At 39.6% G+C, this 25,091-nt stretch overlaps 1 protein-coding gene across 4 annotated transcripts in view; it reads left to right on the top strand.

Moving 5' to 3' along the window:
- PREX1 (phosphatidylinositol-3,4,5-trisphosphate dependent Rac exchange factor 1) overlaps positions 1 to 25,091 on the top strand; it is a 152,765-nt gene that overhangs the window by 119,519 nt on the left and 8,155 nt on the right. For 2 of the 4 annotated variants that reach the window (XM_069872135.1, XM_069872132.1), the window contains exons 17-39: positions 1,612 to 1,704; positions 4,187 to 4,335; positions 5,445 to 5,530; positions 6,025 to 6,161; positions 6,612 to 6,783; positions 7,609 to 7,796; positions 8,563 to 8,724; positions 9,274 to 9,484; positions 10,666 to 10,924; positions 11,939 to 12,145; positions 13,653 to 13,741; positions 14,115 to 14,197; positions 14,804 to 14,894; positions 16,633 to 16,761; positions 17,431 to 17,472; positions 19,329 to 19,546; positions 20,584 to 20,683; positions 21,338 to 21,481; positions 22,129 to 22,243; positions 22,670 to 22,736; positions 23,273 to 23,460; positions 24,101 to 24,203; positions 24,753 to 24,820. In XM_069872135.1, the coding sequence (XP_069728236.1) occupies positions 1,612 to 1,704; positions 4,187 to 4,335; positions 5,445 to 5,530; positions 6,025 to 6,161; positions 6,612 to 6,783; positions 7,609 to 7,796; positions 8,563 to 8,724; positions 9,274 to 9,484; positions 10,666 to 10,924; positions 11,939 to 12,145; positions 13,653 to 13,741; positions 14,115 to 14,197; positions 14,804 to 14,894; positions 16,633 to 16,761; positions 17,431 to 17,472; positions 19,329 to 19,546; positions 20,584 to 20,683; positions 21,338 to 21,481; positions 22,129 to 22,243; positions 22,670 to 22,736; positions 23,273 to 23,460; positions 24,101 to 24,203; positions 24,753 to 24,820 (3,101 nt within the window). Of the gene's footprint in view, positions 1 to 1,611; positions 1,705 to 4,186; positions 4,336 to 5,444; positions 5,531 to 6,024; positions 6,162 to 6,611; positions 6,784 to 7,608; positions 7,797 to 8,562; positions 8,725 to 9,273; positions 9,485 to 10,662; positions 10,925 to 11,938; positions 12,146 to 13,652; positions 13,742 to 14,114; positions 14,198 to 14,803; positions 14,895 to 16,632; positions 16,762 to 17,430; positions 17,473 to 19,328; positions 19,547 to 20,583; positions 20,684 to 21,337; positions 21,482 to 22,128; positions 22,244 to 22,669; positions 22,737 to 23,272; positions 23,461 to 24,100; positions 24,204 to 24,752; positions 24,821 to 25,091 lie in introns of all 4 variants that reach the window. The other 2 variants (XM_069872133.1, XM_069872131.1) reach the window with 1 other exon arrangement.

Below are 25,091 nucleotides of genomic sequence, written 5' to 3'. Positions count from 1 at the left end.
TTTCAAAATCCAAAAAAAGAAACTGAAAAGTCCCTTTGAATGTTAAATGATAACTGGATTGGAAAGCAATCCTAGAAAGTTTTTATTTAATCCCAAATGTGGAGAGATAAAAGTACATATTGTGTTGGGCTGAAACTCATTACACTTTCAACACTCAAAATCTAGCCAGTGATATTCCCGGTTTTCTAAGCTGCCCTTCTATTAAACATGCATAAATAGCATTGCTTCTGAAAATGTTTTGTTAGGAATATCCAAGAATGGCAAATTTACGATTCAGTCTTTTCACTTTCCTGTCCACCATTTAATCTGAACATCATCTGGTGAGGGTTTCTTCCCTGCAGATAGATTATGTCATGCATTACTTTAACACGGCTGTATGGCTCGTCTTTAATTTTTTCTATGGTGAATTCCTGTAAAAGGGCAAAGTTTATACGCTGATGACAGTAACTTCAATGGAAAAAGGACAGTATTTTAAAATAGTGCAGGAATCATCAGAATCAAAGAAATAATTCCCAGTTGCTTTTTTTTTTTTTTCCCAGTGGCACGCTAGATTTCAGATGGCTTTATTTTTCCTTTTAACTCAATTCTAATTTATCAGACGGCTCTTAAATGTATAATGTTTGCTCAAATGGAAGATGTTTATCTGGTCGAATTTCCACTTGTCCAGTGGAACAAGCTTGCTATATATATATTTTTTTAAATGGGAAATGAGTTGTTAAGCTTCTTTTCATTCTTAATAAACCACTAAAAAAGGATGAGTGAAACATACATTTGCCGTGATTGCTGTGATTTAAAAAAATATTTATAAGGCAGGTCTGTGTGACCTCAGTGCAAGTAAGAGGATGTTGAATTCTCCTGTCAAGCCTTCTGTCAGCCAAAAAAGGTGCAAACTGAGCACATGGCATGAGTTTTGTATTTGTCCCTAACACAAAGCTTACGTGCCTGTTATCTAGAGGAAGGACGTGTAGATGTTCAGAAGGGGCTCTCTTGCTGATCATGAAGAATATTAGCCAACAGACTAATTGTGATGATGTGGATGTATGTAGCATGTAGTATATCTATAAGAAATAGACCTGAGATTCCTAGTTTATCTGAAACTAATAGCTAAGACAGACTCATTGTTCATTATTGGGTGTGTGGGATTTGTTTCAAAAATATATAAATGCCTACATTTTGATATGTAAGTACATTCACCAAATATGAATGGGAAATAGTGAATATCAGTAAATTCCATAATCTGAAGGTGACAGATCTAATGAAGAATGAAGGTTTAGAAGTCAAAACCAAATGCAGTTTCTAATAGAAGAGTTGATTAACCATTGGAACAAACTCTCAAGGGCAGGAATAGATTCTTCACTTCTCAAAGACTGCAGTTCATATCAGGATAAATGTCTGGAAATTCTGCTTTATTATAGTAAAGGCTTAATGCAGAAACAACAAGATTTAAGTTTTATGATCAAACCAAATGACCTACTAGTCCCTTTCAGCCTTAAGATCAACAAGGCTATGTCAGTCGTGGTTTGTAATGAAAAAGTCCAATTTCCCATCTTTGTCCTTCAGCTTTTCAGCGAACTCCCTATTTAGGAAGCATTACCTTGTGCTCTTTTTAAGATTTTACCAGAAGAGGATGACTATGGATTTGACATGGAAGAAAAGAACAAAGCAATCGTAGTGAAGTCAGTTCGACGAGGCTCTTCTGCAGAGGTACAGCCTGACATTCATAAGTATTTGGGGTTTGGTACCAAAGGTGCTTTGAAAAGGTACAAACCTGTCCTTTTAAGGTCTATAGGTCTATTTTGTTTTAAAGGCAGCTAATAGAAAATTTGATATCTTTGATAATTCCTGTGATAATAAACTGTTTCTGTAAATTGCTAAGGATTTTGGCATCTTTGGGTGACTTGCTGAATATTTTTGACAAGGACAACAGCAGTGCCACTGTCTGATGGTAGCATAACTCAGGTTCATTAGCAACTTAAGTTTGAGAAGGGAGGGAAAGTAAAATTGTTTTGAGATAGTGAAGATGTTCAATTTATTAGAATTAAGTGATTTCAATATTTCTGATTCTGGTTTGTTTTATAGTCACCAAAGAAACCGATCCTATGCTCTACCTCATGCTCAAAATCAACATAGATTGGCCAAAAATTTTATTAATCTAAACCTGTGCTGTAAACCGTTGCCTGAGAGATAATCCTTCTGTCCTTTCTTTGGCTGGATGCCTGTAAAATATCCTGCAGATCTGTTGTGTTTTAAGACAACAGAAGCACATTTTCTAAAGAATCTTTTTCTTGATCTTCCAAGACAAATGATCTGTGACTGTGAGTCTGTCTTTTCAACTCGATCTTAAAATATTGCCCCAGACAAGAACTAAACCTGCGTCTCTCTGGACGAGAGTGCTGTCAGCTCATTCTGGCAAGACCTGCAGTCTGGCAGTAATGCATTTCATTACATTCTTGGGCTTTTTTAGTTCCTTCATGATACTTGTAGTTCTGTGTGGCTCAGCAGCTTTAAGCCATTTAGAGATCCTATGCCTGCTGTCACACTCCTTCGGGACAAAAATTAAGACATGCAGCTTTGTTTCACAGTGCACATCACAGTGCTTTGCATTCATTAGGACTGTCAGATTTTAGGCCAGGATAAGATTCCAGATTCACCAGTTAAGTGGGAACAAATCTATTATTTGCATGGATTTATTAAGGATAAACACATTCTGTTTGGGTTTGGGACTGTGGTCTCTTCTTACTAGTATCCCTGGAAAAAAATTGTTGTGCGCAGGTTACGGCTGCATGCAGCATCAATCTGCACATTTGTGCAACAAGGGTCTTTGAGGTTTTGATTAAAAATCAGAGTTGCCAAGCATTGTTCTTTCTATTGTTGGTGTCTTTTTTTCTTCTCAAGATTTTTTTTTTAGAAACTGTTTTGTGAGCTGTTAGATTTGCCTATGCCAGAAGCAGTTCCCAATCTGTGTTTAAAAGTTGTAAAAGAAAGACTTGCTGGAACATCAAATTCATGTACTGTGATAGGGGTACCTAAACTGCAGTTTGGGAACCTTCCTTTCTAAGCCAGCCTACTTGCGTGCAGGTTAATTGTGGCTGGGCTTATTCCCACAGTTTTTAATCCTGGAACTGGTTTATGAATGATGCTTTATCCTTTTGGGAGGTGTGGTTTGCTGTCTTACTTTGAACAGCCAACCGACAGGCAGATGTCTAGTGTTTGAACAGAACACATTCAGCTAGCAGCCAATTGGCCAGTGGCCATGCAGATGAACAGCAGATAGCAACCTGTTGGCCTCTCAGCAAAAAACAATGGCCCAGATCCAGACAACTGCGCTGAGTTGTCATAAGGAGCATCCATTATTCAGAGGCTCTGTGACACTATAGGTTTTTACTCTTCAAGATACATGCTGTCTACTCTTTAGCCTGGTTAGTTTTGTCCCAGTAGAGCAGCAGATTCTTTTATTTGAAAGTCACTAGTTTGTAGGTTTAATATGTGACTTTGTGCCTCATACACTTGTGGATTTCCTATGATTACATGTGCAGGTAGGTGTTCTGTTAGCGCAAGCAGTAAGCTAGGAATATAAAAAGGTCTCCCCAGGTAGATTGCTGGTATGAGAAGAGCTTAGTGAATTGCACATACATGAAGTGTGAACTGCTTTGAGAAAATCAGGCCTAAACCAAAATGATTTTAGGAATGTATGGAATAATTATTACTTTAAAATAAACTCATTAATATAACTTAATGCAAATAGCAGAAACATTTCCATTTAGTCATAAACCAAAGTTTATAATCCATGAGTCAAACATCTGTATCTCACTGGATATTACAGCCAGTCTGTTATAGTTGTCTATTTTTTACTCTCCTTTTAAAACATAGTCTCTTTTTTCAGTAGTCCCATATTAAAAATACGTAGCAGAAAAATACAAAGATATGTCTGTTGCAAAGTAAGATAGATCTGCAGAGTGGCATGTTTATACAGATATTGGTGACATCTCTTTGTTTTCTGTAAATGCAGACAAGCTTAAGGGTGACTGACAAATCATTTGATGAACCTACACTGTACGTACAGTATTCTGTATGACAGCAATCCTTGGAACATCCACAGGCAGAGGACAGTTGAACTTTGGAGCCTGAACATTCAGAGATGCTGCCAATGATCCAAAGTTTTCTGTGATGCTTGTTTCATTTGCAGATGGCTGGCCTGCAGACAGGAAGAAAAATCTATTCCATCAATGAGGACTTAGTATTTCTACGCCCATTTTCAGAAGTGGAAACCATCTTAAACCAGTCCTTCTGCTCACGAAGGCCCCTTAGGCTTCTGGTAGCCACCAAATCAAAAGAGTAAGTGCCAAGATGGGCAGGGAGAGAAGATTAGTTAGAAATGTCGATTACTAAATATTTTTTCTACAGTTCAAAGTGAAAACTGTAAACACTTTGCTATGTAGAAGCTGCTCGATAAGAAAACAAATGGCATATATGAAAGAGATACAAGTATGAGTCACAGTTGCTTTCAGTGATGAACCTTGTGCTGCTAGAACAGGTTGGGATGTATTCTCTTTATACTGCAGTTGACTTTTGGTTTCCTTGTGCACAACCAGAACTGAATCACAAGGGTTGTCATTCTGTCTCAGGTGTGAAGCTTTGTAGATTTATGTATGTCCTAGGGAAAGCAGTTTCCACTCCATTAAAGCTTGCTTTATTTTTGGATGACTCTAACGATATCAGCAGTTAAGTTTTTTTCAGTCCATTATTGTACTTTATAATGAGATTTGGCCCTGTTAATGTCCTGTGCATTATTAGATTCTGTAATCGCAGAATTTGCCATAGAGCTGAACATCTTGTTGAACACTTGATGCTAAACCTTAGTCCAGGATGCCTTGTCCAGTCTGCTTTATTTTAATCACAGAATCACAGAATAACCAGGTTGGAAGAGACCCACCAGATCATCGAGTCCAACCGTTCCTATCAAACACTAAACCATGTCCCTTAGCACCTCATCCACCCGTCCCTTAAACCCCTCCAGGGAAGGTGACTCAACCACCTCCCTGGGCAGCCTCTGCCAGTGCCCAATGACCCTTTCTGTAAAGAATTTTTTCCTAATGGAAAAGATCCTCGGCTGGTATAGGTCAGCAAAGCTGTGCTGTAGTTTGCCTAGAAATGAAAGAGAATATAAATAACATAGAAGGTTTCTGTCCTGTGTTATTCACTTAAAGATGTAATAAATTTGGAAGTGCCAGATTTTAATTAACAAAGAGAATCTCTCATGTGCCTTGGTGAATGAAGATGGAGTGGATGATTTCTTCAGGTCTATTTATTTATAAACTATGTGGATGCTTTCTTTAATCTAAAACACGGTTGTGAACACCAGGGAAAGATGCTGTTAGAACTGCCCAGAGCCCTGGCAGTGTAACTTAAAATGCTGCTCTCTCTTCTCCTTGATTTACCTGCAGGATTATTAAAATCCCAGATTGTCCTGAAGCGCTTTGCTTTCAGATACGAGGAGCAGCCCCACCATATGTTCATGCAGTGGGAAGAGGTGAGTGGAAAGGCTGTGGTATAGTGAAGCTTGGAGTACAGCTATATATGTGTGTGTGTATGTATCTTAATCAAGAAAGATCCAGGTTTCATTGTCAAACTTGTTCTAAACAAGTTCTGACAACTTATTTTAATAACTGCAGTAAGCAGGAACTCCTGTCATAGGAAGGATTGCATTTGGATATAAAACCATAGAACAATAAGATAGTTTCTGCCTCAGAGTTCTTATAATCTAAACGCAGTCTAAGAAAATGGTATTGTTATTATGAGCTAAGTGTTGGGTCACTAATCCCATCAACACAAGACAAGGAAATAATTAATTCTGCAGTAGGAGATACTTGATGATGCATGAGTACTTAGTAGCAAAAGCATGACAGCATTCAACCAGCTTTTCTTCTTACTTTTTTTAGCCAGAAATCCTCTGCACGCTTTCCAATTCTCTCTTCCACAGTCTGATGGATTTACTGTCTAACTCCTCTCCTGTTGCTTTTTCAGGTTCTGAGGCTGCAGCTGCAGGTCTTCATCCAGGACAATGTATTTTGAAAGTTAATGGGAATAATGCAACACATGGAAGTTATATTGAAGTTCTGGAGCACTTTACAGTCTACAGAACCAAACAACAGGAAGCACTGGTATGAATAAAAAACCTCAAAGGAAGTACTTTAATTCCTCCCCTTCTTCTGTCCTCCTCTTCTTATGAGCTTTTGTGCTTAACAGTTACTCAGAAAAACATATTAGCCATGTCTCTTGACATATTTATGACCATGCCAAGGTCCTCATATAACTGAGGGAGCTGATAACAGCTGCCCATAGTTGCAAAACATCTACAAATAGTACGTATGCCAGTTCATACACTTCATACAGTACTGAATATTATCAACTGTAGCTAAAACTAGAAGTTCACCCAAACATTGATCTAGATTTTATATTCTCTGAAATTCAGAAGAAAGCTGGGAGAATGTTGATATTTCAGCCTACTTGGAAGATACAAAATTCATAGCTAGATTTGCCTTTGTAGTCCAAACACATAGAGAATTGACATCTTTACTGAGGACGTAGCTGAAGCCTGTATGTTTTGAAAGGGATTGTACCAGTGGGTGTACAGAACACATGAAGATGCTGAGGAGGACAGAGTTCAGCAGGCAGCATCCACTGCATATCTGAATGGCAGTCATCCTGGCTCCAGCAAAGACAACTCTTCACTGGAAGGAGGTGCAGAATTGGATTCCCTTCAAAATAGCCAACAGGAATCAGGTAAAGATTCTCTCAGGGGAAGAAAACCTAGGGAAGATTCAGGGGCTTCAGGAAGGAAAACTGCGTTAGAGTAAAGTTTAATAGTTACTGTAGACTATATCTTGTTTTAGAAAAGCTTTGTAATAGAATGAGGTCTGCCAGAGGAAGTACTCTTATGCAGCAGTTTTTTCAGGAGAAGAAAACATGGAGAGGTACATAGAAATCTTACTCCTGGAATGAAAAGGCTCAGCATTTTTAGAATAATTTTGTAGCTCCTGCAGATGAGGAATTTGTGGGAAGTAGCAGCTGAAGAGGGAAGGTCTGCAAGTAACTTCGCCTAGAATAATCTATGATTTAAGATTAAAGATTAAGATTTTAGATTCCTTTCATCTGCAGCAAGTTGTCAGAACATGTTACCACTGTGTCAGCAAAAGGTTGGGTGTATTTCCTCCAACTTAAAATAAATGTAATACATTAAAACTGCTGTTTAACCTTCATGTTGAGAGCTTATTCAGAAAAGTAGAACAGAACTAAAAGTAGTGTCCTGTGCTTGGATGTGTGCATGCGCACATGGAGGAACATCAGAACGTGGACTGGAGAATGTGAATTGGAGAAAGTGGATTGTCTAAACCTCTGTCGCTGTCTCCACTGTGGCCAACAGTAAATGTCTTCCTCAGAATATTCTTCCAGCCTGTAGCAGTCTGTGATTCAGAGGCTCCTTGAGCCAGAGATCGTGTCTTTAGGTCTTTGCAGTGAATAATACCTCTCAACAGATTTCTCCTCCATATGCATGCCTGCATTCATGTGTGCTACCCAAACACCTCTAATGACTGACTTTGGTTCCAGCCCAGACACCAGAGACCACCAGCTCTCCACTGGTCACTGGTGAAGAAACACCTCTCATCAGCCTGACTGTGGATAACACCCACCTGGAGCATGGAGTGGTGTACGAATATGTTAGCAGTGCAGGAATCAAATCCTTTGTCTTGGAGAAGATTGTGGAACCAAAAGGTTGCTTCAGTCTCACTGCAAAGGTACCAGAAAACATACATGGGCAGCTTCATTCCCAGAGAGAACAGGGAAGCCAATAATACAGACGTTTCTCTGATGGCTTGGCTTGGCTCTTCGGGTTGAGGTAGCACGTGGTCTTCTCAACCCTGCCTGGAGTTTTATTCATTAGAATGCACTAAGGTATAATAACTCGTTTGATGTGAGCAAATACTTTCAGAATTTCAGCTGTTGAGGTGGAGGGAGGGAAGCCCTCAGCTGTGGAATTCTCACTTTTATCTGCCTGGTAACATACTCTGCTGATAATCAATATTAATCTTTTCAGGCAAGAATTTGCTTTACTTTGGAAGAAAATCAAGCCTCTTTTTCCCATCTGATAGGCTGGACAGGTCTCCAAAGGAGGCCAGTAGAACTGCTGCTATTGGGAAGCAGTGGTGCGCTTACTATTTTGGTCAGCTGTGACAATAATGAGCTGTTAGTACATGTTTCTGTCACATCCCAGTAACATTATTGGTATGTCCCAGGAAAGAATGCCAGCGCAGGTAACTTTAACAGTGCACAGGGAATATTTTGATCTGTTTCAGTGATCCTAAAAATTTTTGAGGAATGTTTTATGACTCTGCGGATTAGACACGGTAGTCATTCTTAGGCAGTAATAAAGGCAGCCTGTTCTGAAGGCAGCTTTATTCAACCATGACAACATGGGGGCTTTGCCACTTATTCAGTGGAAGAAAACTGTCTTTTCCCTCACTGTCAAGTCTCATATCATTGACATCCTGTCTTTTTGTTTAGATTTTAGAGGCTTTTGCTGCAGAGGACAATCACTTCGTGAGGAATTGCAAAAGGCTTATATCCCTAAGCAGTGCTGTGGCCACCATGCCCCAGTATGAATTCCGGCATATCTGTGACACTAAGCTGGAAAGCATTAGCAGAAGGCTCACAAGCTACCAAGAGGTACAACATTACTAGTTTTTGGTGAAGTCTCAAGACAATACTTTGTTGTGATAACTTGTTTTTAGTGTTCTTTATTAATGAATTTAAACTGCTTTAAAGGTATGTGTCCTTGAGGCATGAAAGCAGCTCCACAAGTTATTGAAATTCAAGTTTTGAGAGGAAAGGGCCTTATCTGTAAATCACACCTTTCAGCTTGTCAGAGCTGTGAGTTGTAAGGTGTTATTTGAAGGTTCAATTTCATCATATCAGTGAATATATGAGCACAAGAATGATCAGTGTCCGATTTAACATGGACATAAATACAGCGTGTCATAACGTAAATGAACAATGTTCACTTTTTTGCACTGTTACCTGATCTGTTTGAGAAGAGAATCCTAGAAGGTATAGATAATTGCTTTCATTTGTTGTTTTATGGGCATTTTTCTTAATGCGTCATTCCAGCTGCAGCAGAAATCATATGATACTGGAATAGGAGGCCGGAAAAGTATTGTCTGTATCGCATCATAACTTTGCAAATGAAGTAGCATATGCTTGCTTTATTTCTCCCAGTTTGCAGATGAATTGAAAACAAAGGTGAGCCCAGCCTTCAAACAAGCAGTCATGGAACCACATTCCCTCAACAGCATGGATTTCTGCCCCACCAACTGCCACATTAACCTCATGGAGGTATCATACCCCAAAAACACTACCTCAGCAGGGAGGTCGTTCAGCATTCGCATTGGACGAAAGCCCTCTATTATTGGTCTTGATCCAGAACAAGGTGATCGTTAACTTCTAAATCATACTGCTTTTATGTGCATAAAAAGTTGTGTCTTTCCCCTGCTCAGCAAGGTCAACATAAGCTCCAAAGACATACAATCTTTATGGTATGACGGCAGCCTCCTTTTGTTGTAAAATAATAGTGCCTTTAAGCATAGAGAGGCTTCAGGTCAGATGTTTCCACTGGCTTAGCAGTCTGGTCATCTCATGATAATTAATGTCCTGGAGTATTGTTTGCACTGAGTAGGGGTGACTTACTGACTAAAAGAAAAGTGAAGGGGGGCTAACAGAGCTAGTGCTGGGAAGAGAGGCTACATTCAGTGGGAAAACATGAGTCAATCAGATCATAGTGCTGATTTCTTTTGTCATCACTAAATGAGTTTCATGCATTGGAGGTGAAAGTCTCTACTTTGTCAAGGGGTCTATTTTCTGATAAATAGCTGCTACACAGCCTTTTTCCTACAACCTGGTGATTTGAGTTCTAACATTTTTTTATTATTATCTCACCTAATATCCTGATTCATTGTCTCGAGAAGGTCAGAGTGTGGGAGTGTTTGGAAGATATACAGGAAAGTGTAGACTAGCCAGTTCTGAAGAGTGACATTGGGTATTCAAAATGAGGTCGATAAAGAAGCCCTGCTTGCTTATAGGTATTAAAATTCCGTAGTATTTTTAATGTGGCCTAAGGTGGTTACCAAAGTACCATACCAAAACTGTCAGCATTTTTAAAAGAAAAGCAATTTTGTTTATCTTCTGTAAGGACATAATCCTGTTTCTTTTTTTAATATACATATATATGTATATATATTTGTATGTGTGTCAGTGTAAATGTTTGTAAAGCTGGAATAATAACATAGACCAACTCCTGAGAACCTGAATGCATTAACATTTCAGCAAATACTTTTATATGCTGCCCATGTTGTCTCTATCAGTATATGTGTGGACAGTTGCTGTCTTTACTTCCATGATTTAACTTGTTTCTGGGCTGCCATGAATTCAAAACATTGAGTTGGAATTCCAGGAGAAAAATCTCTTCTCTTTTGTATTTTTTTTTTTAAAGTAAGGTGTCTGTAATAATTCTGCCCATCTCTTAGAATTCCACCTTCCTTAAACTATCATTTTTGGGATGGAGTAGGGAAAGTCTTGAGAGCCATACTAACTGGACTCTTCAATGTTCAGTAGGTACCTTAAATCCAGTCTCATATACTCAACATTGCATCACCACTATGGCTGCACCATCCTGGAGATGTCTGACCCCAGAAGACGGAGATCTTGATGGTAGCTTTGGCCAGCAGAATGGAGGAACAATTCAGGAAGAAAGAGGACTTAGTTTTCTGCTGAAACAGGAAGATCGGGAGATACAGGACTCATACTTGCACCTTTTTAACAAACTTGACATTGCAGTGAAGGAAATGAAGCAATATGTCATTCAGATAAATAAGTGAGTAAAGAACCCTGTACACTGCAGAGAACAATTCTGATAAAAGGGAGGCATTTCCTTCAGAAAACACGTGGTGCCTATCGGCCCCACCCCTTATCCTCACCTATTCACACATGCACAGGCATTACAGCTCCTTGCTGGTTGTGTCAAACCTACTCCTGTGCGGATCCACCAGTGTGCCTATTATAGTCCTTTGCTCCTAGAAGTCTGTTTGAATTCAACAGCCACTCTTTTGCTGACTATGTATTCCAGTATAAGAATCTATTTGGTACCAAAATCGGTTTTGGAATCAATCTAGACAGAGTCCTTACCCTTGAGATTTTGTCATAAGGCAGACTAGCAAAACTTGTGATTTCAGGTAGCTTTGTCTACGACACCTAAGTTTTCCTTTCCTCTTTTTGTCTCTTTCTCATCATGGGTCTCCTAGGTGTAGTAATGAAGGATTTGAGTCGTGCATCTGTGTGTTGTGCATCACTGGCAGGGTTTTGGTAGCAGGGGCTGCAGGGGTGATCTGTGCCGGAGAGGCCATAAGCTGCCCTAGGTCGCTCACAGCCGCTTCCAGGAATGCCAGTAGCAATTCCATCATGCACCAGAACTTCAACTGACAGTAAATCATGTGGAGTCTTGGCCCAAACATGTTGAAGGAAGGGCAGCAGTTGCTGGGTAAAGCCAGTGAGCTGAGGCACTGCACCAGAGGAGAAACCCAGCAGCTCAGCCAGAGGAAGTGAGGACTATTGTGAATAAAAACAGAGCCCTTTCAGGCCACTATTGCTGCAGTGATTAAGATGTACCTTATGGAGTTAGGATACCTGTGGTAACAGGACCTTTCATGAACTTAGAGGAAGGGATTTCAGTGAATCCTTTTCAGAGCTCACGAGTTTACATTGCTGTCGTTATGGAAAATGCTGGCAGGGTTGCTTTTGATTTCTCATAACTGAATTCTAACCTTAGCCATTAAACCTCATTTGTGAGACCACCCACAGCCCCTGAGCACTGTAAGTTTGACTTTTGCAGACTTTTGTCCACCATAACGGAACCTACAGAAGGTGGTGCCTGTGAGCCACCATCTACTGAGGAGACAGCTCCACCTTCCCTGGGAACAGAAGAGAGTGATTCTGACAAAGCTGAGCATGGTGGAATCAAGAAGGTCTGCTTCAAAGTTTCTGAGGAGGACCAGGAAGACTCTGGACATGACACAATGAGTTTCAGAGACTCCTACAGGTTAGTCTGAACGTTGTGCCACTTTTACTTTACTAATATAATGTTTTGACATTCTAATCCGGGTATGGATTCAAGCAGCACGTTATTATCTCATCAGTCAATTATTCTGTATTCACTAGCTGTAGTTATTTCATAGCATTTATTACTGTGGATACATGCACAGCAAAATCCCTTTTCTCATAACAATATCCCAAAATATTATACCATATATAATATGCCAAAATAGCAGTGCTTCAAGAAGATTTAATAAAATGAAGTAAATAGGTCTAGCGTGACTTTCCCTTTCTATTCTTTCTGCTTGGTCTTACAATAACCGCTATTGTAAGGGAATATTTCCATTCAGTTCTGCAGACAATTTTCCCAAAGGTCTAAGACACTGGGAAACAGAAGTGGACGTTGAGTTTTTTATTTTTAATGGGTCTTTGAAACCACAAATGTAAATGTTTATTCAGATGTTTCAAAATCTTATTCTGGGGACATGATTGACTGCTGCTTCTCCAGGAACACTTGCTACCAAAGGAAGTCTCACACACTCCAAATGCACTCACAGTGTTGAGATCTGTGGCAGCTATTTATTGTGCTAGATTTAAATCTGAATGTGTGCTCTGAAGTTTTTATTTTATTGAAATGTGCTGTATTTCTATCATTGTTAATAGGAATCGCATTTATTAATTTATTGTTTCTATAATTGAGACTAATCTATTCTGAGCAATAAAGTGACATAAAAACCAGTCTCTGTGGCTCCGTCACTTGTTCCACAATTTTACACACAAATGTAAGATAAGAAAGATTATTCTTTCTTATCTTTATTAGACAGAAGCAGAGAATTAAGCATATATTGCTGCAGATAATAATTACTCAAAGGGGAATAAAATCTATTTTGATGATTTTTGATCTGAGAAACTACTGAGGAGCTACAAAAATAAGCAAATTGCAGATAAGAAAATATCTTGCTTGCATTAGCTTTCTTCCATATCATTTGGAGATGTAAGTCAAATTTCATAAGGGTTCGTTCTATGGAGTAGTTCTCATAATTATTAATCTTCCTTAGAAAAAATAGATTCCTTTGATAATAGGAAAGGACAAGCGAGAGCTCTAATTAGGGTTCTTTTAATTGCTCTTATATTTTTCTCTCATCTCTATCTAAAATAAAAACAGAGGAAGAGATAACATGGAGAATTTCATAGGCTTTGTTGTGGGTCTGTACCATCAGAATTACTGTGTCGCTTAATTGGACGGGGACAGACTGATGCCTGATGGGGAGTCTATTTTCATTATAGAATCCAGGCGATATATTAAGCCTTGAGTGGTCACTACAAATGGAAAAAGACATCCTCTTAAAGTGCCAGCCCTAGAGGCCTTGCTTTGTTGGTGTTCTGTATGTAATTAGCTTTTCTTTTGTTTATGCCTAACAGAATTAGTTTTGGGGATTGCAGTGTTAATAAAAACAGTGATAATGTGTTGGAGACATTTTTTTTTCAGTCACCTTCTTTATTTTTCTTTCTAGTGAATGCAACAGTAACCGGGACTCGGTTTTGTCATACACCAGTGTGCGGAGCAATAGCTCTTACTTGGGCAGTGATGAGATGGGATCAGGTGGGTACAGGCATAGCTTACACACGTCTCTCATGCCAAAGCCCTTACCAGAGTAGGTCTTGGCTGATTATAAGCACTTGGCATGTTTAAGCTGCAAATGTGGCTTCTTCAAAACTAATCACAAGAACATAAAGATATGATTTGGTCTTTTTCTAGTGTACTACAGTAAATTTGGAATATGGAAGAGGTGTTAGAGATGAATTTCTTTAGTTATTGGACATTTGCATTATATGAAAAATCATGAGTATTTTGATATGTAAATTGAGATAAAGCAGCAATTATTTTTCACCCCCTCCAATGTGAAGATACGCTTGGCCTCATCGCAGATGATGCTGGTAACACAGTTAGAAGCTTTTTGTTTTTCTTTTGTTAGGAGATGAGCTTCCCAATGATATGAGGATTCCTTTAGACAAACAAGACAAACTTCATGGCTGTCTGGAACATCTTTTTAACCAGGTATGTAAAGCATTATTTTTACTTGGAATTGCTTTCTACCCATGTCAGTAGAAGAAATTGAAATTATCAAATTGTTCAATGAAATTGTGTTTTGAGGTAAGGCTATTGAGATTTTTGGGGTACAGTGTAAGCAAGTATATGATAAAACAATTTGAAGAATCATTTTGTCAGCATTCAAGTTGCTGTGTATGGTTGGCTTGCCTTATTTCAGGCAATAGTCTGAGAGGAAAAAAGCTTTCCTGAAAAAAAGGAAAAAGTGAACAGAGTTCTAATTCCTTGTATGAGCTAAGTGGATCGCATTTACAGGCCTCAGGAGAATCCTTGCAAGTTTATCCAACAGATGTCTTCATAGATAGATGTACAGCACCAGAGAATTTTTTATATTATTTTCTGTCCTCAGCACAGAGATCATCATTGTGCAAAATGGAGCACTCAGTGTGAGGCTCTTGAGGCCAGATCATGATTAGAAACTCCTAATGCTATTTGTCAATGAGACATTCTTCAAAAATACAAAGAGTAATGACTTTTGCATTTTCCTGTGAGAGTTCTGTTCAGATTTTCTTCTGTAAGTCTTACTAAGACAGACTGAAAACATCCCGATTGTAGGTTGATGCCATCAATGCACTTCTAAAAGGAGCAGTAATAACCAAGGCCTTTGAAGAAACCAAGCACTTTCCAATGGACCACAGTCTGCAAGGTAAAGAAGAAGGTTGTTTGAATTTAGTAATGTGATTTGCTAGGACTTAGGAGCGTGAATGTACATATGTTATATGGCCCCATGGAGTTACTCAACTATGACATCTACCCGGTCATCCATTAAGGGCAGGTACGGTGCCTGACCATCAAAATTTCGCCTCCTTAAAAGGTCATTTTCGCATTAATTCCTTCTGAAACACACAGAACAATTTTCTGATGTGTGCTGCTGAATCGTCACAGCTCTTTCACAACTCTCCAAATCTGTCCTTTGATGTGAACAGAGGTACGTATCTCAAAAGGTACACGGTAGAGATAGGTGAGATACAAGGTAAGTGAGCACTCTGATAAGCTGATGAGGGGCTGACCATTGCAGATCTGATTCACCAAAAGGTTCTGCCCAAGTTTGCTTAATGACTTATTCTGCTTTTCTTCAGATGGATAACTGCCAGAGTAAACTCATTCTCACATGACACTTATTTTGAAAACTGATTCCCATAGAGAGCAAACAAATGTTGCCGTGTTTTCTTTTTCCTCAGGGAGCATGACGAGACTTTGGTCTTAATGGTTTTGGGGCCCAGGATGTGGTTTCTTCTCTGACTGAAATACACAGGACTTTATTTTCTGAACATTTGCTGCATTTCCTTTCGCACTTGAAATCTGAAATGTTTCCTACTATTCCTCCCATAACTCAGGTGCTGCAATCATGCCCCTTGCTCCAACCTTTGACAAGCTCTATTTGTAAGTTGCAGTGGTGAACTTTACAAGAGGGCTGTTTCTGCTTTTTTAATGACTCCAGAAATAGCTCTATGAAAGTTCTGTTAGAGGGACTCATCTCTACAAACACATTCACACTTATGTGAAATATCTGTTAGTTTTTCCAATGTACTGTTTGAATGAAATGAAGAAACAGCAGATACCCTGTGTTCACTTCCTTTATTTTATTTTGCTTAAACAGTCTCATTTATTGTAGCTAGAGATTGTTTTAGTTGACTGAAGTTACCTGATAATCCTGCATTCATCACACTAAGGAACAGACAAGCCCTGCTTACATTCAGCTGGAATCCAGACGAAAGTGTTTGATGGCTTCCATAGACACCTTCCAGTGATGGATGTAAATTTGAATGCTAGCCCATTTCTGTTCACAAGCAGTTATTTGGCACAGGTTTTCTGTGTTTCTCTGTCTGCTTATGCATTTTATCAGCAACAATGGGGTATTTGGCTTAGCTACATAGCCAAGTCACGGAGAATAAATCTAATACTTTGTAATTAAATAATTAGTTTCCATCAGATGAAAGGAAGCAGAATATTTCATACCTTCTCATCAATATTATGGGATGTGACAGCTGTAGTCAAAAACTTGATCTGATTCTGCACAGCCAAGGACTCTACATCTACCCGATAGAGCTGCCTGCACATTACTAAAGCAGAGAAAACACAAGGGAATTCTGTGCCTTGTGAGCAGCGCAGAGCCCCCTTCACTGCCCACATCACACACATGCATAACATTTAGTCCACAATCCTGAAAACAATGCTAGGAACTGTTGATCATGAGTTTATGGGAACAATCTATTGGTTTTTTTTTTTCTTTCCATATTAGATCTATTTAAAAATGTTTATCATTCACAGTTGTTGCTATTGATACTGTATCTCTGCTTTCATCTGTGTCCACGTTATCACTCATAAGCCATTCTCAGCTGTGTAGTGTTTCCTTAACGGCTAAAAACTCCATTTTTTTCTAGAATTTAAACAGAAGGAAGAAACGACAGTTAGATGCCGAAATAACATCCAAGCCAGCATTCAAGAAGATCCATGGAACCTTCCATTGCGCATCAAGAACCTTGTTGAAATCATACAAAAACATGTGGAAGGTCTGTAAATAAGAAGTTTATTGGCTTTAGGGAGGAGAGATCTTGATCTAATCAGGTGTAGCAGTTCATTTTTTTCATTTCATTTTTTCACTTCTATTTGTAATAAGGCTGTTCTAGAGAAGAACAGGTAAAACAGGTTATTGTATGGTAAAATCTCACCTGTGCAGCAATTCCAAAGATCTTTCTCTCCCTTATTTTTTTCCATCACCCATTCACCCAGAATGATATCAGACTGATCTGTTTCCCTGTGCTTTTTTAGGCTTTTTTAGAAAATGAAGGTGCTTGGTATATTCCAGAATGAAATTAATGCTAATCAGATGCTACAACATCCAAAACCATTGCAGTTTTGTTGAACTGGAGCAGGAGCTGAAATTGGTATTTACAGTCCAATGCAAAGCACTGCACAGAAATCACCTCCTTAGGGATTCATTTACATGTGCAATTTGTTTCCAATAATTCATGGTTATCATAGCATTTAGCCTGTAAAATTCTTTGATTTAAATCTTATTTCTTTTTGAGTCATTAAAATCGCTGTAAAGACTACTAGAGTAAATAGAGATGGCCACACAGGGGCCAGGGATTGTAGGGAATGAGGAGACTGGACCAAATGCAATCAAATCTACCTTGGTATCGTGTTGACTACAGCATTCTTTTCCTTCACTGTTTCAGATGGGAAGAATCAGCTGCTTTTGGCCTTATTGAAATGCACAGGTAAGGGGTTTTGATTTGTTGCAAAACAATATCATATATGCTGAAGTCCCTAACAGTTGCAGTTTTACGTGTGTGTGTGTATATGTGCATGCATGAGAAAGTTAAGTTTTTCCTTAGCATTTAGGGTATTCCCTGGCATTTTATGCTAACATTTCTCATGCTCTGCATCTAAGGCAACCTTTCCATGCATCTGAAATCTGTTCTTCAGTTTACATTATTTCAGTTTTCTGTAGGCTGCTTGTGTTACCTGGCCAGTTGCTGATCTTTCGCAAGCACTGTTTTTCTTTTCACTGTCTTCATTTTTTCCTTTGTACAACCCAATTCCCAGACGCCCTTTACTGTTTCCTGCTGTGGTGAGAACATGCAGCAAAAATGAGACCTATTGCACAACTTCTTGTGAGATCATGGACTCTGTCATCTTTCCAAACAGAGCAGGCTTCTTAGCAGTTAGGATTGCATGCACTGAAATTATAGCCAGGTGCAGACTAGGAACCTAAATGTGCAGGCAGCACCTAAATACGCTGTGGGCATCATTAGCCTGCTGCCATGCACAAAACATTGTGCCTGCAGACCAAGTAACAGGCCTTTCCCAGGAGTGCACAGGCAGTGTTTTTGTAATTGAAACACCTACTTCTTTCATTGGTTTGAAAATGAGGCAATGAGGTCATAAATAACTGGAATAGGCTGACGTTATTTCACTGTGCCAGGCTTGATTCTCAAGTCTTCATAGAATGAAGATGAGAGATTTCTATGGCTCTAAGTCAGCTCCTGCCAGCACTGGTCCATGAGTCTGTCCAGACCAGCCTGTGGCGTCAGTCTACTGTCCATAAAGGCTGTTTTTAATGACAGCAGATAATGACTCCCTAAGTTTCTACCTGCAGCATTTTCGTGAACATCCTCTGGAAAGAAGCGAGGAGCAGATGGCACTGAACTGTCTGTGACAGCTTCATGGCACCAGGGGTTCCCTTGCTTTGAGGGCAGTCCTGAGCTTCCTTTGCCTTACTTGCAGCAGGTCAGAGGAGTGCTACTAGGAGGACTGGTTGTCCTTAAGTTGAGAATACGGCCCAGGGCCTGGTGTACATTAGATGGTCTATTGTGTTCAGTGCTTTACAAATATAATGCAGATCTTCAAAGCCTCCGGGTGATGTCTTCTGCTTGTTTCTCTGGGGAACACTGCCTTGACGATGAGACACTGCTGTACTGCAGTGCCTGCTGGAGGAGCCCAGGGTGCCTGGGAAGTAGCTTTTCACTTATTCATGTGATTCTTTGGCCTGCAGTCCCCTCAAGTGTGATGAGGTTGATTTGATCAGCATGTGGCTGCCTGGCAGGCGGACTGGACGCAAAGTTGACACAGGGGAAATTCTCCCAGGAAACATAAACCAATTGGTACCGTATGGGCAGGCCCAGTTAATGCATTAAGCATATGGGAAGCCTGGAAAATACAGATGGATGGGGAAGATGAATCTCACCATAGCCCAGGAGAGAAGTAATAGCAAAGACTTTCTTTCAAGAATTCTCTTGCTTCTGTAAACATAAAAAGAAGGGAATCAGTCCAGATACGACACTAGCAGTTGTAGCTCTTCCCAGTCAGAAGAATGAACGTGCAGATGGCAGAGGTTGTAACCAGTAGTCAAGTGGACTAGAAAATCTTTGAACCATGCATGTACTCTAGCTACGGTGTCTTTACCCGTACACCCAGGTCACACAGCAAGAAGAGGTTATTTGTCAAGTCTTTTCAAAGGTACAACAGAAGCCAAATGTCATGCACGCACACACATGCAAACTGCTTCTTTGGCAGTGAGATTAAGGACAAGTGACTCATGACTTCTTTGTGCTTCTCTCCCTTTCTCTGACAGATACCGAGCTACAGCTGAGACGTGATTCCATCTTCTGTCAGTCCCTTGTGGCTGCTATTTGCACCTTTTCAGAACAGTTACTGGCTGCTCTCAACTATCGATACAACAACAATGGGGAATACGAAGAGAGCAGCAGAGATGCCAGCAGAAAATGGCTAGAACAGATAGCAGCCACTGGTGTTTTACTAAACTACCAGTCTCTTCTCTCCCCTGCTGTGGTAAGATGAAGGGCACCCTTGTGTCTGCTCACACTTGCTCCCTCTGCCACTCACAGCACAGCCAGAGCCCTTCATTGTAGCAGCTTGTTTAGACTGTTGCTATAGCAATCTCTGGAGATTCCCGCTGGTGACAACTATGTGCTAGTATTCCATATCCCATCATATTCATCTCCTTAAAAATACTGCACTCACTGTCACACCACAACAGTACAGGAATCTGCCTTCCTATTTGAAATAATGCTCCTGCATTTCGGCAGGTTGTACCACTCGGTTGGTGGTGACGCGCGTGTGTGTGTTGCCATCTCCTGGTGAAAACACACATTTCAACAAAGAGGTGAAAAAGTTCTGAGTACTTCAAGACAAGAAAATCTACACTTTGTAGAATAGACAGACTGCGGTCTCTCTGTCACTTCCATGCTGCTGGTGTTTGAGGCACCTCGTCTAAGGAGGAGAGGAGCTGGTCCTGCGTAGCTCATCTGCACCTAGTGAACAGCTGAGCGCCAGCAGCAGTGGATAAATGACTCTAACTGTAAAAATGTTAAGAAAGGAGGAGGTTAAAAGAAAACAAGTAACTCTGACGCTATTGAGAAGCAATTTTTTTTCACTTTGTAAACACTATAGATTGTATAGGGCTTTTTTAAAATACAGTCCGAACTATATGTGTATGTAATTGCTGTTTCTTCACATGTGTGAGTGTATGGGCATTTGTTTCACAGTAACCAATAGTCTGTCCTTCACATTTGTAGGTATTGAGTAAAGTCTGGAGAAAGAGATCCATTCAAACTTATTCAGCCCATAAAACTGTCTGCTCTCTGTAAATCACATCAAATAACATCTAAGCAAAGGGTAGCTACAGTTGTATCACAAAGTTAAAGAGCCATTAGTAATTACCTGAGTGGGGTGAAGATAAGGGAAGGCTCCACATTGTGCTCTAGGTCTCCTGAACTACAGCATGCCCGTAACATCTGTACCTTCCTGCCATTGATCTCTTTCTGGCTGATTATAACCTAATTATATCTGTTTTTTTCGCTCTACAGAAGGAGGAGCGTACCATGCTGGAAGACATCCAGGTCACTCTGACTGAACTGGACAAAGTTGCCTTCTATTTCAAGCAGCTGGATGAAAGTCTTGTAGCAAGTGAGTATCTTTGTGTCTTTGAAGCCGTTTTCTTCTTGTTTGCTTTATGGGTTTGTATCCTCCCTGATTATAAATCTAACAGACTGTCTCAGACCTGGAGAGCTCTGAGCAGCTTTTCTGAAGCACTGTTGCATTCCCTGAGCTTCCCCTGCAAACAGACAGCACAAAAAGTGGCACTGACATCATGGGATGCTGGTGGCACGTTCTGTGATTTGTAGCGATGGTCTGTGCCAGTGTACCCCACCCTTGTGATTTTGCACACGGGGAGATCTGACAGATGCTGAGTGGTTCCTGACAGATGTTTGTAATTCACCACAATTACCTAAGGCAGAAGGACTGTCCCTCCTCAGCTCTTCTGTGTCCCAGCCTGCCAGATCCCTCTCCATGTTTACTGACCATGAGGTGCCATGAAAAAGGATTGTATTTTAATTATTAATCATGTTTATTGTATTAGTCTCATGCTAGGTCGTGCTAACTGTATCTTTTTAAGTATAATATTTCAGAGCCTGTATTCTCTCAATAAAGTCTCTCCCTTATTCATCTAATGGTGGAAATGTGAAATCCCATTAGATAATACAGCAAGCTCAGATAGCAATGGTTTCGCATTTCTCTGTCTGTGGTAAAGCAGCAAGTGTTTTATCTTTATTTCTCCAGATACTCATGTCTTCTACCACGTTGAAGGAAGTCGTCAGGCCTTGAAGGTTATCTTTTATCTTGACAGCTACTACTTCTCCAAACTGCCTTCTCGGTTTCAGAATGGGGGAAGCTTGAAACTGCACACGGTGCTCTTTACAAAAGGTGTCTATAAAAAGCTTTCTTGAGAAACATAAGCTAACTGACGATGCTGAAGGATTCAAAATAAAGAATGACCATTAAGCTCTTAACGTAATGCAGCTGAGATCTACAGATGTATTTAAGAAGCAGATGTTTCCATTCTAGGAAGACCTGGGCAGAACTAGATTTTAGAATAAGACACGGTCATGAGAACAAGATATGCCTGTTTGAGGCTTTTTCATGCCTTCCTGTAAAGATTCAGGCCATAGAAACATGATATTGGACTACATGGACAATCTGATCTAGTATGGTATGAGGAGATGTTCCCAGGCTACAGAGACGTGTTTTTAAAAGCATATACCATCCAGGCTGGAAAATTACTTGATCAGTAAATATTTACACCAAAATATAATACAGGAAATTTCCTTCTGGGGGATATTAATGTAGAGTAATTACTGTTAGGTAGAACTGCTTTCTGTGAAGCTCACCTTTATTATATTACCACTATATTCCCATACTGCAATACGTGTTAAATTTATCCAGTAGCAGAATAAGCCTTCATGTGATCCAACAGTCGTTTGCTGAGCAGTGAGAGGATATAGAGATAAATAAATAAATGAATAGAAAGAAAAAACAATAGCATAGGTTTAGTAAAATATTTTCTTCTTCAGCTCTGGAGTGTATAGAGGGGCAATCACAACCAGCTGGCTCATCTCTAGAAGAATTTCAACATCAAATTAATGGTATTTCACTTGAAAAAGTGCAGCAATACTACCGTAAACTCAGGTATTTAATGCTTCTCTTTTGCCTTAAAACAACGATAAGAGTGCTCCTTGCTAAGGACCTTAAAATTGAATGAAAAGTATTTCGTTCCTGGTGGTTTCTTGTACAAATCTGATTTTTGGAGGTCCTTGTTGTGAGAGAAACCTGCTGATATTCTTCCCACAATTAAGCTCAGTCTTAAATAGTGCACTGTACAGGATGAAATTCCCTTCCAACTTAACTTCAAAATTTTACGTGCAGATAAAATTACATAAAAGGGGGTTTTGGAATACGTTAGTACAAACTGCAATCAAAATGCTTCAATAAGAAAGCAGATCTTGAAGTACAAGATTTTTGGTGTAGCCTTCTCCATTGTTTGATAGAAGCTAGTGCACATATGCTTGAAACGAGACGCACCAACTAATTTAGTCCTTGCTGGCCTTTTTGCAGGACATTTTACCTCGAGAGATCAAACTTGCCCACTGATTCCAATACTACTGCAGTGAAGATTGACCAGGTATTGTTACTGTGTTTATTTCTGCAACAAAGCCGTTCACAGAAATTTTCCTTCTACATCTCTGTAAGCCCAGCTGTGGGATATCTCTAGGGCAGACTTCTACAAACCCAAACATCATTTAATAAATGTTCCCTAAGTAATGATTTGAATTTTTCTGAAGCTTGGCCACAGTTCCTTTGTTTAGAAAAAGGTGTGCAAAACTGGGGTGGATACAAACCCCTTAACTTAGGCACTAACAAGATTCCACATCACCTTGACTGCCCCTGCTGGATATGGTATCCAATGTTGGATGTTGTGATACACATTGTAAACAAGCTGTGTGATTTGTGATTACTGCAAAAAATTGCCCCAAGCCTAAGTAGTTGTTTGTATTTTTCCACTTTCAAAGTTTATATATATATTCTGAATAGCTGTTACTGTGTGGCAGTTACTCTTGTGTAGGCCATTGTGCTTAGACATAGCATAAAGAATTGTGAATATCTTTATAACTGAAAGTGTAAGTATGCCACTGATGCGTTTCTTATTGCTTTGTTTAGCTCATTCGCCCCATTAATGCAATGGACGAGCTTTGCAGGCTGATGAAGTCTTTCATTAGTACAAAACCAACCCAGTCGGGATGTTCTAGCAGTAACATATCAGGAGCTGGCCTGCTACCTATATCCTCTGAGCTCTGCTATCGCCTCGGAGCCTGTCAGATCACAATGTGTGGCACTGGGATGCAGAGGTGAGCTTTAATAAACCTGCATGTTACTGGTGTCATGAGAACTTTTGTCTTTTCTAGAGACTGGAGCAATATGTTTGAATTAATATACTAAGGACCTAAATCTACTGCCATCTTTATTTTAGGGTAGCTTGTGACTTCTAATACTTTTGTTAATAATTGGTATTGACACACAAGCCCTTGCCAATGCAACTGAGTGATCTCATTACATGTACCTTTCAGTCAACATCAGCTTCAGTTACACACTGAAAATGTAGGAACTTGCTCAAAAATAGCTTAGAATCTTGGTACATGTCAAGTATTGATTCTAAATGCACCACTGCTCTTCCAGTGTCTCAAAACCACTGAATAAAGAAAAGACTCATTTATGAATAACTTTATATGAATTAATGCAGAAGAGCAGTGAAATATAGCCTTGTAGTAATGATGGTGGAGACTTCAACTCTCACAGTACCTCGGTGTAGTGAGACTGGGAAAGCAGGACTGAGGCCGTTTTATAGTTCTGTAAGTTAAAAAACTAAAAAATAAATACAAGAACACTAGCTAACAGAAATCATACTTAACGGGTAAGCGTCCTGTACAGACCTATTTATGCTTTTTAAAATACAGTCTGTGATTTAACATCTCTTGTTCCCGTGTTCAGAAGTACATTGAGTGTGTCCCTGGAGCAAGCAGCTATACTGGCTCGAAGTCATGGACTTCTGCCCAAGTGTATCATGCAAGCTACAGACATCATGCGAAAGCAGGTAAGTTTTTGATTCTGTTTGCTGCACACCACTGTTTTCATTCTGGTAACATCGTCGTACAAACACTGGTTTATTGCCACGTGGCACTGTGTATTGTGCACTACAAACCTGTGTTACTGCAACTTCTAATTACATCTGAATATGTATATATTTGACAGGAACAAATTAACGTTTGCATGTACAGCCGTTACAGCAGTTAAAAGATATGCCTCAGTGTACGTTATTTCAAGTATGTGTATCGATGGTTAGAAAGTAGAGACTATCCAGTATATTTTAGACAATTTCTTACACAAAAACCAGGTCTCAATTACAGTGTTAAATAGAAGAAATTCCCTAGTGCTAGACAGCAGTGCTTGTAGAGTGCTCTGGGACTAATTCCATCTTTTAAGTAAACACAGATGACTAATGTATCCACCAATGGATTCCAAATCTTCTAAAAGTAGTTAATGGATTCTTAAATAGAAACCATACTCCTGTTATAATATTTTTCCCCTGAGGATCACATGCTTTATCGATACTGTCAGTACCATAAATTTTCTGTTTCCTTAGGGACCAAGAGTTGAAATCTCTGCCAAGAATCTGAAAGTGATGGACCAAATGCCACAGTGTGCACCTCGGTAGGTTATTATGTATTATACATTTTATCTGAGTGCTGGTTTTATGTTTCTGTAACAATGGTGGAGCTCCTGTTATAATCAAAGATCTCTTTAGTAGCAATAGTGGAAAAAAGAAAAAATTCCTGTTCTGCTTTCTCACTGAACTAAACTAAGTGCACTGTAGATTAGTCACTGCTTACAGTTTGCTGATCATTAACTTCAAGGTTTCTGCGTTTTCTGAATAAGACACACCTGATCAGTGAGAAGACTCTCTTTTGAACTGCTGCTCTGA

This window comes from Phaenicophaeus curvirostris, chromosome 18 (genome assembly GCF_032191515.1).
Source record: "Phaenicophaeus curvirostris isolate KB17595 chromosome 18, BPBGC_Pcur_1.0, whole genome shotgun sequence".
Lineage (NCBI taxonomy): Eukaryota > Metazoa > Chordata > Aves > Cuculiformes > Cuculidae > Phaenicophaeus > Phaenicophaeus curvirostris.
The sequence above is the reverse complement of the archived record's forward strand: the minus strand, read 5'-3'. Positions and strand labels throughout refer to the sequence as shown.